This window comes from Arvicanthis niloticus, chromosome 6 (assembly GCF_011762505.2).
Source record: "Arvicanthis niloticus isolate mArvNil1 chromosome 6, mArvNil1.pat.X, whole genome shotgun sequence".
Classification (NCBI taxonomy): Eukaryota; Metazoa; Chordata; class Mammalia; order Rodentia; family Muridae; genus Arvicanthis; species Arvicanthis niloticus.
In genome coordinates, this window is record NC_047663.1 from 49,126,016 (window position 1) to 49,139,060 (window position 13,045).

Sequence of the window (13,045 nt, forward strand, 5' to 3'; positions counted from 1 at the left end):
TCCCCCGCCCCGCCCCTTCCTGCTAGGGAGAAGCGCGTAGGCATCGATCTGGTGCACGATGTGGTGGAGCAAGAGCTGCAGAAGGAGGCTGATATCATCCACGGAGTCATGAACCTGCTTAAGCGCACGCTGGAGGAGACAACAGAGCAGATCAGGTACGGGCAGACCCCACCCGAGTCAGGGGAAACCTGTATGTCGCACCCCACAGACTGTCTTCGCCCCCTGGTGGAACACTGGCGTGTGGAGGTCGAATCCTGCCTTCCCATGGGCGCCCTCTGGTGGCGGGTGGATAGTGGCAGCATCTCACCAAGGTGACTCACTGGGGCCCTTTGCGACCACTCTGATCCCTCAGTCCAGTTTGGCAGAGCGGATTTCAATTGAGGCTTGTTTTCCAAGCATCAACTGGCACGTGTGTGCACTGGTGACATGGAAGTGGGGCTCATGCTGAAAGGACCGAGTTTTAGCTTCATTTTCTAGGGTCTCCCATGATCCTGCAGGTGTCACCAGGTCTTTCCCGAGGGAGAAACCTGCTTTGCCTTCTTCCTTCAGGCTGAACCGCTCTGCCAAGTACAATTTGGAAAGGGATTTGAAGGATAAGTTCACGGCCATAACTATCGACGACGTCTGCTTCTCACTCAACAATAACTCACCAAATATCAAATATTCTGAGAATGTTGTGAGAATCGAGCCCAAGTGAGTGGGGTCCTGCCCCTGGGAAAACCCTGGGTCCTATCAGTTTGACAGGGCCAGGGGAAGCATCCTAGAGTTCCTCAGAGTCAGTTGGTTTGGGGCAAGGCATCTACTGAGCAGTTTTCCCTTGCCCCTGCCCAGAGCCATCTCTTACTTTAAGAAAGACTGGCACAGTATGTCCAAAGACTTACAGCGTACTCTGTCATCTATTTATAGTTTAACAAGTGGAAGATTTTAAGAACTATAGTAATGAGTGAGTTAATAACGCCCCACATCTGTCCTCCTCCACAGTGATATACTTCCTCCAACAAGGCCACACCAATTCCAATAAGGCCACACCTCCTAGTAGTGCCACTCCCTATGGGCCAAGCACTCAAACACAGGAGTCTATAGGGGCTATATGAAACCATCACAGTTAACATCTCCTCATCAAACCAGCAATCCGTTTACCTCCTGGCTTCCTCTTACTCAGCTAGCTAGGTTCTGCCTATTGTCACATGCTTGTGTTTTGTGTTGAGGCTCATTGTCTCCAGCTGTGTGATCTTGACTAAGTTCATTTATTTCTATGAGATTGTTTTCTCTGCGAAGTTGGGGTCATAAAAGTAGCTTAGTAGGCTTTCTGGGGATGAAATGAGGTTATATCTTTAACAGCCCAATGTCTAGCACAGACATGGGAGGTTTCCAAATATATTACCCTTGTGTTGGCTCTGGCCAGTGGTGGAAAAACATACTAGATACTTATGGGGTGGAGGTATCTTAGTGTCCAGTAAGTCTCAAGAGTTTCCCCCGACACCCTAGCCCTGATGTGCTGTGAACGAGTGAGGAACTTGTGTTTCAGCTCAGTGAGTCTGGAGGACTGGCTGGACTTCTCCAATGCCAATGTGGAGAAGGCAGACAAACAGCTGAACAATTCAATGGCGCTGAAGACCCTGGTGGACCAAATCCTGACCCAGACAGCCAATGACCTGCGCAGACAGTGTGAAGTGGTGGACACGGCATTCATAAACGGGCTGAAGGAGACCAAGGGTGCCAGGGACAAGCTGGCTGACCACCTGGCCAAGGTGAGCTCAGGGGACACACTGTAGTCACGAGGTCTTACTTATGCTTCCATGAACATAAACGTCTGTGTGTGCTGGGCCTCTGTTTATACACACGCGCTGCAGAAAACCCATCTGCAAGGAGACAGAGCCCAGGAGTGGGAGAATGGAGGCTGGCATCTGGGCACAGCTTTAGAACTTCCTCATGTGACATGAGGAGAAGGACCCTGAACTCGTACATGATGAAGCTCCTAATCTCTCCAAATCCAGCTCCGACTCTCTGGTCAACTGTCCCTGATGGTTTCCTAGTGGTACACTGGCAAATGGCTTCTGGAAGTTAAAAATAAAAAACCGCTGAGATGTAGAACTTGCAGATTCCCATGGTGTAAATATTCCTACTGTGGTTAGTTCAGTTTCAGACTCCCTGTTTAACAAAGAATTGGCAGAGTCACTGAAAATGTAAGCATCAGAGCCCACAGAAGCCAATTCCCACACACTGTCCTTATTTCAGGACCTGGGGTCTCACACACATGTGGCCAGTCCATAGTCTGGACTCAGAGATGTGGAAAAGTAGAGTCTAGTGGGAGAGGGCTGCATTTTGAACTTTAAAGATGGAGACCCACATTCCAGTCTTGTAGCAGTGAGATGAAGGACTTGATTCCTCAAGCTCTCTGCACCCCTTGCCTCAGCTGTAACATGGGGATCATGACAGGGCTTCTGTGGCTGAGAGACTCTGAGGCTTCAGAGCAGCCATGGCTCGGGGCAGGTATGGGGAATACAGCGCCAGCCTTGTCTGTCACCTATGCTGGACGTCTGTCTTCCTCTTCCTCTTCTTCTTCCTCCTCCTCTTCCTTCTCTTCCCCCTCTTCTTCCTCCTCCTCCTGCTCCTCCTGCTCCTCCTCTTTTTAAGACAGGGTTTTTCTGTGAAGCCATGGCTGTCCGGGAACTTGTCTGTAGACCAGGCTAGCCTCAAACTCTGAGATCCACCTGCCTCTGTCTATTGAGTACTGGGATTAAAGGTGAGTGCCACTGTCACTGCTGGCTCCACCTACATCTAGTAACTATTTCTAAGACAGTTAAAAGAAGTATGTGAAATCTACTTTCTAATATTTTACTTACCTTACAATATAAAATTATTTTAGCACGTTATTCATATTTTCAGCATGCACTTTATATTTTTATAGTTAAGTCTTTGGGGCTGGGGAGGTGGCTTTGTGGGTGAAGTGCTTGATGTACAAGCATAAGGGGGTGCTGAGCTTGGATCCTCAGCATCCATGTTAAAGGTGGGGTGTGGAGGCACACACTGTGATGGATGCTGGTGGTGGGGCAGTTGGGGTGTGGGGTTGGAGACAGGTGGCTCCCGAGGGCTTCCGGCCAGCTAGTTCAGCTGGAGTAGTGAGGACCAAATTCTCAGAGAGACCCCGCTTAAAAAAGAAGGTGGGTAACAATAAGGGAAGGTGCTCAGTATTGACCTCTGGCCTCCACACATGCACACATGGGTATGTGCAACTGCATACGCATGCCTAACACACATGCACAGCCACATGAACACTCGTGCACACACATATGCACACACACAAACACATCCCCCACAGGCACACACATGCACATTGATGCACACACACACATACCCCCCACACTCATACCCCCCACACTCATGCACATACACACATATTCCCGCCCCCCCCCCTTAAAATCTAATAGTCTAATGTATACAGGACCCTGTGTGGTAGCATAGGCCATTAGTCTTAGTACGGGGGAGGCAGAGACAGACAGAGATCTGTGAGTTTGAGGCCAGCCTAATGTACACAGCAAGATCCTGGCCAGCCAGGGCTACATGGTGAGACCCTGATTTACAAAACAAAACCCTTAACATATACAGTCTCTTAGTATGCTGTAAAAAAGTAGTTCAAGTTCAAAGGCATTAAGAGTTTGTGGGAAATCATTTTTCTGTTTTTAGAGTCTCAAATTTCAAGATCTAATACAGACACAGCCATCTGAGCATGAGTAAAGTTCTGTGGACAGACGAATAAGTGAACATGGACCTTGAGTGACTCTGGGGCCCCACAGCCCACTTGGACGCCTTGGACTTAGGCTCCATGAGGAGGGGACACAGTTGGCCTTCATCTGACAGAGGGCTCCCAGGTCTGGAGGAGGCTTTGCAAGTAGAAAGGACAACCTCCAGCTCCTGTTTGGTTTACAGTGAAACCAGTGTTTACTCAGCGGGCTTTCCCCTGAAAACTTTATGATTAAGTAATATAGTGTTTAAAATAATCAGATGCACAAGTCAGCAAATATTTTTCTATAAAAGAATCAAATAGTGAATATTGTAGGCATTAAGGGCCAAGAGGTACCAGGCAGTGGTATTATGTTGGCAGTGGTATTATACTGGTGTTTCTGCAGCAAGGAAGACAACACAGTTCAAAAAGTCTTCATTTTTGGAAAAATCCAGCAATAATAATAACCACAACAATAGAGTGTAGTTTTTAAACAGTGGTCTACTTATAAGAAGAGAGGAATTCTGTTGTGGGAGGTAGGATCTTGCTTTGTTCTGGTGCAAAGTTAGTGTTTCCTATAAAATTCTTTGCAAGCGTTCATTTGCCAACACTGGTCTGTTATGAACTGTTACATAATCCAACTAAAAATACAACTTCACTCAAATCCGTACTGCCAGCTGATGATAAAACCTACAAGGAAATGATTTTAATTGGCTCTACTCATTTCTTGGGAAGCACTGGTGGACAGCTGTCAGATGATTCCCTTGATATTTGTCTCAGCACGTAAATGCCTTCTGGCTGAAGTTGACGGAGATGCTCCTCCGTGCTGTTAAGTGAACTCTGAAATCTGGACATTTCCTTTGCCTTGCTTTGAGGACAGAACCCACTGCTGGGAGGTTGATGATGATGTTTGCAAATCTATGCAGGAAGAGGAAGTCTTCCTTCTTGGCTAACTTTTACAGCACTGAGGTGTGGAGAGCAGCTTGTCACCAGGCACAAGCCAGATGGCTGCATCCTAAGCTGTGTGCCTCCGGCTGTCTTGCCTCGGGCTGTCTTGCCTCAAAATTTTAGGCCAGGTTCAAGGAGGAAGATTTTTGAGTCTGCATCGAAAACTAATTTCCAAAAGACATACAGCGTTTGTTAGCAACAGTTGAGAGTGCTGCTTCTTATACCGAAAAATTCCAGTCCTAGCCCTGGGCTAACATGAACCATAAGAAAATGTAAGCATGGCGAAGCCACAGAGCTGGTGAGCTGTGACAGAGCCACTGAGCAGCTGTTCCAGTGAACCGGCGTGGAGCCGGGTCTGAGAGCTAAGGAAGTCAGTGCAGCACCACATGACAGCCAAACGCTTTGCACAAAGTACACTTAAAAATTACTGTGTGTGTACGCGTGTGTAGCAGATGTGTGTGTGTGTGCATGTGTGATTGTGCACATGTGGACACCAGAGGTTGACTCTTGAGTGTCTCCTCTCATTCCTTCCCACCTTACTTTTTGAGACAAAAGTCTCTCACTGAACCCCCTGACTAGCAAGCTCTGGGGCTGGGTCCTCTTGTCTATGACCCCTAACCCTAGTGCTGGGGTTGCTGATGTGCTCTGCCACACCTGGCTTTTACACAGGTGGGTGATGGAGATTCGAACTCAGTTCCTCATACTTGTATGTAGGTACTTCACCTGATCTCCCCTCTACAACATACTTGTTAATGAATAGTACAGTGTTTAACCATAGGCTTTAAATAACGTGCATTTTCATAGGCTCTGTAAATTTGTTCAGCCCAGCCCATTTTTGCTCAACGTGTATTTGTGCCACAATACCTTAACACCTGTGTGTGTGTGTGTGTGTGTTTGTGTGTGCACAAGTTTGTCTAGAAGTTAGTGAGAGATGACTTCTTCTATTGCTCTTTCCTTTATGTTTTTGAGACAGGGTCTCTCACTGAACCTGGAGCTTGTTAATTTGGTCAGACTGGCTGGCCAGTGAGCTCCAGGGAACCCTCCATCTCTGTGACCATTCCCCATTCTTGGAGTTATAGAAGTCCACCACTGCTTCCAGCTTTTACGAGGGTGCTTTGGATCTGACTTCAGGTCCTCATGCTTGCTATCAAGCACTTTACCAATGAGTCTCAGCTCATTTCTCAACTTTTTGAAAACAGTCATTTCATGTAGAACAGTGGATCCCAGCCTGTGGGTCAAGACCCCTTTGGCAAACCTCTGTCTCCAAAAAGTATTTATATCATGATCCATACCAGTAGCAAAATTACAGTTAAGGAGTAGCAATAAATATAATTTTATGGTTTGAGGGGTGGGGAGTCACCCCAACAGGACCCTTATTAAAGGGTTGAAGCTGTAGGGAAGGTTGAGAACCACTGATGTCTCCTTAGAGGTTCACTCCTCAGTCACTTCTAACTCAGCACAGACTTCTCCAACAAACAATACTGAACAGTTTCAGAATGCCTGACAATTCATTAAGAGAAAAAAAAAACATGCCAAATTGGTTATGTTATAAAAAAAAAAAAGTGATTATTGGTTTTTCTCCAGTCCTTGGACTGTTTTAGAACAACTATTTTGCATAATGAGTAATCTTGAACAGGCTTCTGTTCTTTACCTGCCACCATCTTCATGATGCAATTAGCTGGGAATGGCTTCCCGCTTGGCTGGTAGGCAAATGGCTTGGAACAGTTGATTGCAGCCTCACTTTCACTTGGAGACCCCCCCCACCCCCGCAGTGATGAGATCTTCCTCATAGCTCTCCATCATAGCTCTCCTGGGAGCCGAGCATGGCGTGGTTGGCATTCGGTCTAACGAAGTTTGTATAGAAACTCAAGAAGGGATGGATGGAAGTAAAGCCAACCTTTGGTCTCTGCCCTCATCACGTCGTCACAGGTGGACACAGCAGCAAGGTGCTGTCTTGAAGCAGAGAGAGCTGATTCTGCAGACATGCTACCTGCCCCTGCTTGACTTTGAACCCTGAAGCTGGAGTCACAGGGTCGTGAGGCATCTGATGGATGTGGGTGCTGGGAACCAGCTGCAGTCCTCTGAAACATCAGCAAGGGCTCTTATACTCTAAGCCAATTCTCTGGCTCTGAATTTAAGGAATGTTAAGAAGCAGCTTAAGAAAGGCTAGTACAATGTACAGAATTTGTCTGGATTCTAATCTGAATAAGTCAGATTTTAAAATACAGACGAGCAGAGATTAAAACAGAAGGTAGCCATGCTTGGAAGAAGCCATGCTACAGTGGGGGTGGTAAACGAAAACCAGAATCCTTATGGTTTAGAAACACACTCAAATATTTGACTCTGAAATAAAATAATATCTGAGCTTTACTTTAAAATAATTAGGCTGCAACTGGGTGGTGGTGGCGCACACCTTTAATCCCAGCACTCAGGAGGCAGAGGCAGATGGATCTTTGAGTTTGAGGTTGACATAGTCTACAGAGCAAGTTCTAGGACAGTCAGGGCTACACAGAGAAATACTGTCTTGAAAAACGAAAACAAAAATGATAAAATAAAGTAAAACAATCAGACTGAGGGGTAGGGATGGGTAGAGAGACATATGGATACAACAAGATTAGGTATTTTTGTTTGGTTGTTTTGTTGTTGTTTGGCTGGTTTTGTATTGTTTTGTTTAAGACAGGATTTCTCTGTGTAGCTCTGGCTGTCCTGGAACTTGCTTTGTAGATCAGGTTATCCTCGAACTCAGAGATCCACCAGCCCCTGCCTCTCAAGTGCTGGGATTAAAGATGTGGTCCACTACGGCCTCCTGTGGTTTTTGATTTTTTGAGACATGGTCTCACTGTGTAGTACTGCCTGTCCTGGAACTCATAAGGTTTATTAGGCTGGCCCCAAACTCAGAGATCCGCCTGCCTCTGCCTCCTGAGTGCTGTGATTAAAGGCACGTGCCACCACACGTGCTGAGCTAGAGGTTCATCAGTCTGCCTATTCTTCAGAATGTGTGGAATTTTTCATGATGCAAAGTTAAAAACAAAACAAAAACAACTCAAGGGGATTTTTTTGGGGGGGGAGGGAGTGCTAGTGATTGAACCCTGTCTATGCACGGTAGGCAGATCTTCTGTATCAGTCTACACTCATGACCCTGGTGAAATACTAACGTAGCTTGCAAGTGTCTTTCTGTGCACAAAGCCAATCTCGAACACACCCAGGTAGGTGCTGGAGAGACGGCTCAGTCAGCAACACAGGACCCAAATCTGGTCACCAGAACTCGTGTCTTACTTTTTATCGTAAAAGGACAGAATATAAAATAGCCAGGTGTGGCGGCCAGTGCTTGTAATCCCAACACTGGGAGGGATGGGGTATAGGGAGAGGTGGAGACAAGCAGACCTCTGGAGCTTGCTAATCAGCCAGACTGGCCTGCTTGTGAGCTCTGGGCCAATGAGAGTCTCTGCTAAAAATAAAAAGGATGGCCAGCACATGAAGACCAATACCCAGGACTGGCCTTTGGCTTCCTTGTTCACATACAAAAGTGCACATGAACTTACCTGAACACATGCACTACCAACAAAGCTCAGGTGGCATTGTCATTTTTTCCCCAGAATTCCAGGAGCCAGAACTGGTGCTGGTGTGTGTGTGTGTATGTGTGTGTGTGTGTGTGTGTGTGTGTACATGGAAATACCAACTTTCTGTTCCTGATATGAAGGCATTTTTAACCAGATAGGCAAGAGGCCTTGAGCAATAGTGTGGGGCAGAGCGGGCTGTGTTAGCTACTTTACTGTTGCTGTGATAAAACACCCCAGAAAAAGCAACTTAGGGAAGAAAAGTTTAGAGGGATAGAGTCCCTCCTGTCAGGGAAGTCTTGGCTCGATGACAGGGCCAGGAGACTAGTTGTTCACATTTTCATCCATACACAGGAAGTAGAGACAGAGAGAAAGAAGTGGAATAAGACCATAAACCTCCAGAGCCCGCCTCCGGCAAGCCTCTGCCTACTACTAACAGATCCATAACCACTCAGACACCACCAACAACTGGGACCAAATGTTCACATACATGAGTCTATGTGGGACATTTCTCATTCAAACCACTACAGTGGCCAAGCCTTTGCTGAGGTGGTTCTCCAGGGAACTCACACCATCTGTGTGGGTGATGAGGTAACGCTCGGCCAGTTAGATCTGCTCTGTGTCTGGGGTTCCATAGTTGCTTGAGCATCTCTGCTTTGGGGGCAAGTGATCAGTGTCTGGGTTTCTGCTTACGTGGAATGTGAGGTTGGGCCTTAATGTGCACGGTTATGACAGCTCTGTCCCTTCTGTTGATTTCCAAGTAGCACAGTGCGGCCTCACCTACTCCAGTATTTTCCATTAGGTTATGGAAGAAATTGCTTCCCAGGAAAAAAACATCATTGTTCTTGAAAATGCCATTACGCAGCAAGAAGGGCCGGCTAAGGTAGCACACACGCGCCTGGAGACCAGGACACACCGGCCCAATGTGGAGCTGTGTCGAGATGTCGCTCAGTATCGGCTGATCAAGGAGGTTCAGGAGATCAACCATAATGTTGCCAGGTGGGCGGGCCCTGCTGGGGCGTGACTTCAGCCTGCATTGTAAATTGCAGTGTAGGGACACAGCAAAGGGTGCTGCTGGCTCTGTAACGTTGGAAGGATGCCTTCCTAGATGGCAGGTCTGCTAACTCCAACCAAAAGCAGCTGTCATTCACGAAGTAGAGCTCAGTGTCAAGACATTTTTTTTTTATAACGTCCAAATCCAGATATTTAGGTAATATCGGCCATCTTAAATGTTGGCTTTTCTTTTTTCAGTGCTAAAAATAAAGCCCAGGGCCTTGGCCTCACTGTGCAAGAGTTCTGTCACTGAGTAAGATCCTCCAACTCTTGCTTTGCGACCAGTTCTTGCTAAATAGGTTGGGGGTGACCTTGAACTTTCTATGTAGCCCAGGCTGGCTTTTCAATCATGACCCATCCCCTGAGTGCTAGTATTACCGGTGTATACTGATACTTCTACCAATATGTGTCATAACCTGGCTGTAGCCAGCAGCCAGAAAGCACTGCCTAGAGAAGCAATGGAAATAACACTATCAGTGTGACTGAATATCCAAGCACATTCCCTGCTCCCCCCTGGAACAAAGGATCCAGAACGTATGATTATCCCTCATTCTCTTCTTCTCTCAGGTTAAAGGAAACCTTGGCCCAGGCTCAGATACAGCTGAAGGCACTGTACCGCAGGCAGCTGGCCCTGCAGGAGGAAATCCAGGTTAAGGAGAACACCATCTATATCGACCAGGTGCTGTGTATAGAGATGAGGAGGTCCATCCCGCCTCGAGATGGCGACGACCATGGGTCCTGGGAGGGGGGCATCAGAGCAGAGGCCATCTGCTGATAGGAGCCATTCAGAGTCTTATTAAACTGTATCATAAGACAAGAGTAGCACAGAACTCTCATTTCAGGTGGGCAGAATTTTGGGCAGCCTGCTGCAGCCTCTTGGCAGGACATCTCAGGCCTGATAGGGTCTGTGACTTGGGGACAAGGTTCTGTTCTATCATGGTTGTTGATGAGGTAGATACTTCACAATTTAATGCTATGTGTCAGCACCAGGCATAGGGATTGCAGAGGTCTTGGGGCCAGGGGATGGAGCCATTAGAGAGCCATTCCACTCGTAAGCTGGGGCTGGGTTTTCTATCCAAGGGATTCCTTTCTTTCTTGTGGAATAGGATGCAATCCACTTACCCTAGGAAGCTTAGATGTCCCCACCCACCTCCCGGCAGTTCATCGAAAGTCCATGCAAGTGTCACAGAATCAGATGAACGAGAAAGTTGTTAGGAGAAGATAGGATAGGGCCAAGGGGACTCTCACTTGTTTAAAGGTTTAAAGTTGAATCTAGTGGGCGGGGAGGGGCAGCGGAAAGCAGAATTGCTGTGTCTGTGGTTGCGAAGTCAGAAAGGAAATGTCCCTGGCTCAAAGGCCAAGAGAAGGTTCTGAAAGCAGTGGTCACGTGTGTTTGCTGTAGGATTCTACATTAAGAGCTGCAGTTTCTGATTGACTGCTGGGACAGACAGCAGCCTGGCCTGGGTTAGGGAGGCAGGTCTCTGCCCAGCCTGCATCCTTCAGCGCCCCCATGTGGTGCCAAGAAGTTTTACTCTTTTAATTTTTCCTTCCTGAAGAGAAACTCATAATTTTGTGTTTGATTCTAAAATATTTAGTAGTCACTGCGTGCTTTTTAAATTTTTATTTTATTTTTTCACTGCGTGCTTTTATTTTGTTATATTTTTCATGTTAAAAAAGATTAGCAGTAGCCGGGCAGTGGTGGCACACGCCTTTAATCCCAGCACTTTGGAGGCAGAGGCAGGCAGATTTCTGAGTTCGAGGCCAGCCTGGTCTACAGAGTGAGTTCCAGGACAACCAGGACTACACAGAGAAACCCTGTCTCGAAAAAACCAAAAAAAAAAAAAAAAAAAAAAAAAAAAAAAAAAAAAAAAAAAAAAAAAAAAAAGATTAGCAGTAATAAAGAAAATTTTAATTCATGGTACAGATTCAAAGTCACGTGATGGATTTGAATCTTTTAACAGTGGTTAAGAGCAAAGGTGTCAAGGGGTAGGCAAGATGGCTCAGGGGGTAAAGGCACTTGTGGCCAAACTTGAAGATCGGTGGGAGAACTGATGCCCACAAATTGTCTTCTAACTTCTACCCTTGCTCCACGGCCCCTTCCCCACCCCAAACACACAACTGATGTGTGTGCATGTAATATAAAAGAATTCTTTATAGCGACTAGGTGTTGGGGGAGGGGCTGGGGAGACAGCTCAGTGGGTAAAGTGTGGGTGTAAAGACCTGAATTTGGATCCCAAACACCCATATGAAAAATCTATACATGGTGGTGTGTGTAATTCCAGTGCTGGGAGATAGAGACAGGAGGAGTCTGTCACTGGACAGTCAGTCTAGCTGTACCAGTGAACTCTAGATTCAGCCAGAGACTCCATTTTCAAAAAATAACAAGGTAGGGGCTAGAGAGATGGCTCAGTGGTCAGAGCACTGGTTGCTCTTGCAGAAGTCCTGGGTTCAATTCCTAACAACCACATGGTGACTCACAACCATCTGTAATGGGATCTGATACCCTCTTCTGGTGTGTCTAAAGACAGTGGCAGTGTACTCACATACATAAAATAAATAAATCTTAAAAACATAAAACAAAGTGGACAGCAATAGAGGAAGAACCCTGATGTTGACCCATGACCCCTACATGCCTGCATGGGTTCCGTCCCAGAAGGAAGCAAGTTCTCAATAACCGCAAGCCATTTGGAACACAACTCCCATGTTGCCACAATTCCAACTGCACAGTAATAGTCTCCGTTTTTAAAATAATTGTTTTCCTCCCGATTGTGTGTTGTACCCATGCTCCACATTGCCGCACCATTACTGCAAAAATTATACGCCTCCTAAAAGGTCTGGTTAAGCCACTTTCCACGTGGTCACCATTTCTTTCCGTGAGCGCTCTGGCTGCAGACAGCGGCTAGTACTAAGTCGCAGCAGCTGGCTCTGCTCTCCATGTTAACTTTTGGTATCCTGACACCTAGTGGACAGTAGGTGGTGCGCGCACAGCACCAGCCAGAAAACCAGGAGACCTGGATTCTAGTCCCGACCCTGCCAGGAATGTGTCTCTCCCTCTTATGACCACCTGTAGACCAAGAGGATTGAGTAGAGAGCCTCGAGCCTCTCCCATCTTCAACACTCCCCAAATCTGGGGCACTTCATGGGGGCATGAAGCCATCTCAGGAAATGGACCCAACTCCCAGGAGTTTAGGAGCTGGGTGTTTTCAGCAAGTGGCTCAGCTGAAATGGAAAAAGCCTTTCAGAACCCTAATGCCTCTTTGTGTTCTGTGACTCAACCACTCAGGGTCTGAACACCATGCTTCTGAATGCCTTCTCACACCCTGAGTAAGGTGTGAACTCCCTGCCCCAGGGCCCAGTGGAAAGTGTGGACGCTCTGCTGCTCTGGTCCGGGAGGGCAGAACTGTCTTCTTTTCCAGCTTGGAGGGCAAACCTTAGAACTTCTGCGGACTCAACACAGGGATGGGTCCCAACAACATTCTAGGAAACAGCCAGCGATGTTCTAGGAAAATCATTCCCGGTCTCTGAATTTGTTTAGTGCCACACTCTGCATTAGAGTCTCCTCAGAGCAGATCCATCAGTGAGCCTGTGGAGGACCAAGAGCAGGTTTCATAGCGTCTCAAACCTCAGTTTCCCTATCTGTAAAGAGAGATAATAAAACCCAGGCCAGTCCAATAAAAAAGGTCACTCAGTGCAATGTTGGGCAGTCATTGTGGGGAACATTATTTCCATTGTGGCAGAGATCACTTCTCAACATATAAATATG

At 46.9% G+C, this 13,045-nt stretch overlaps 1 protein-coding gene across 1 annotated transcript in view; it reads left to right on the forward strand.

The window, feature by feature from the left end:
* Positions 1-10,099, forward strand: part of Tekt1 (tektin 1) — a 24,285-nt gene extending 14,186 nt beyond the window's left edge. Inside the window, exons 4-8 of the mRNA XM_034507085.2 lie at positions 27-155; positions 550-693; positions 1,529-1,751; positions 9,032-9,228; positions 9,850-10,099. Coding sequence (XP_034362976.1) covers positions 27-155; positions 550-693; positions 1,529-1,751; positions 9,032-9,228; positions 9,850-10,057 — 901 coding nt within the window. The 3' untranslated portion in view covers positions 10,058-10,099. The remainder of the gene's footprint in view (positions 1-26; positions 156-549; positions 694-1,528; positions 1,752-9,031; positions 9,229-9,849) is intronic.
* The last annotated feature ends 2,946 nt before the right edge of the window (positions 10,100-13,045 follow it).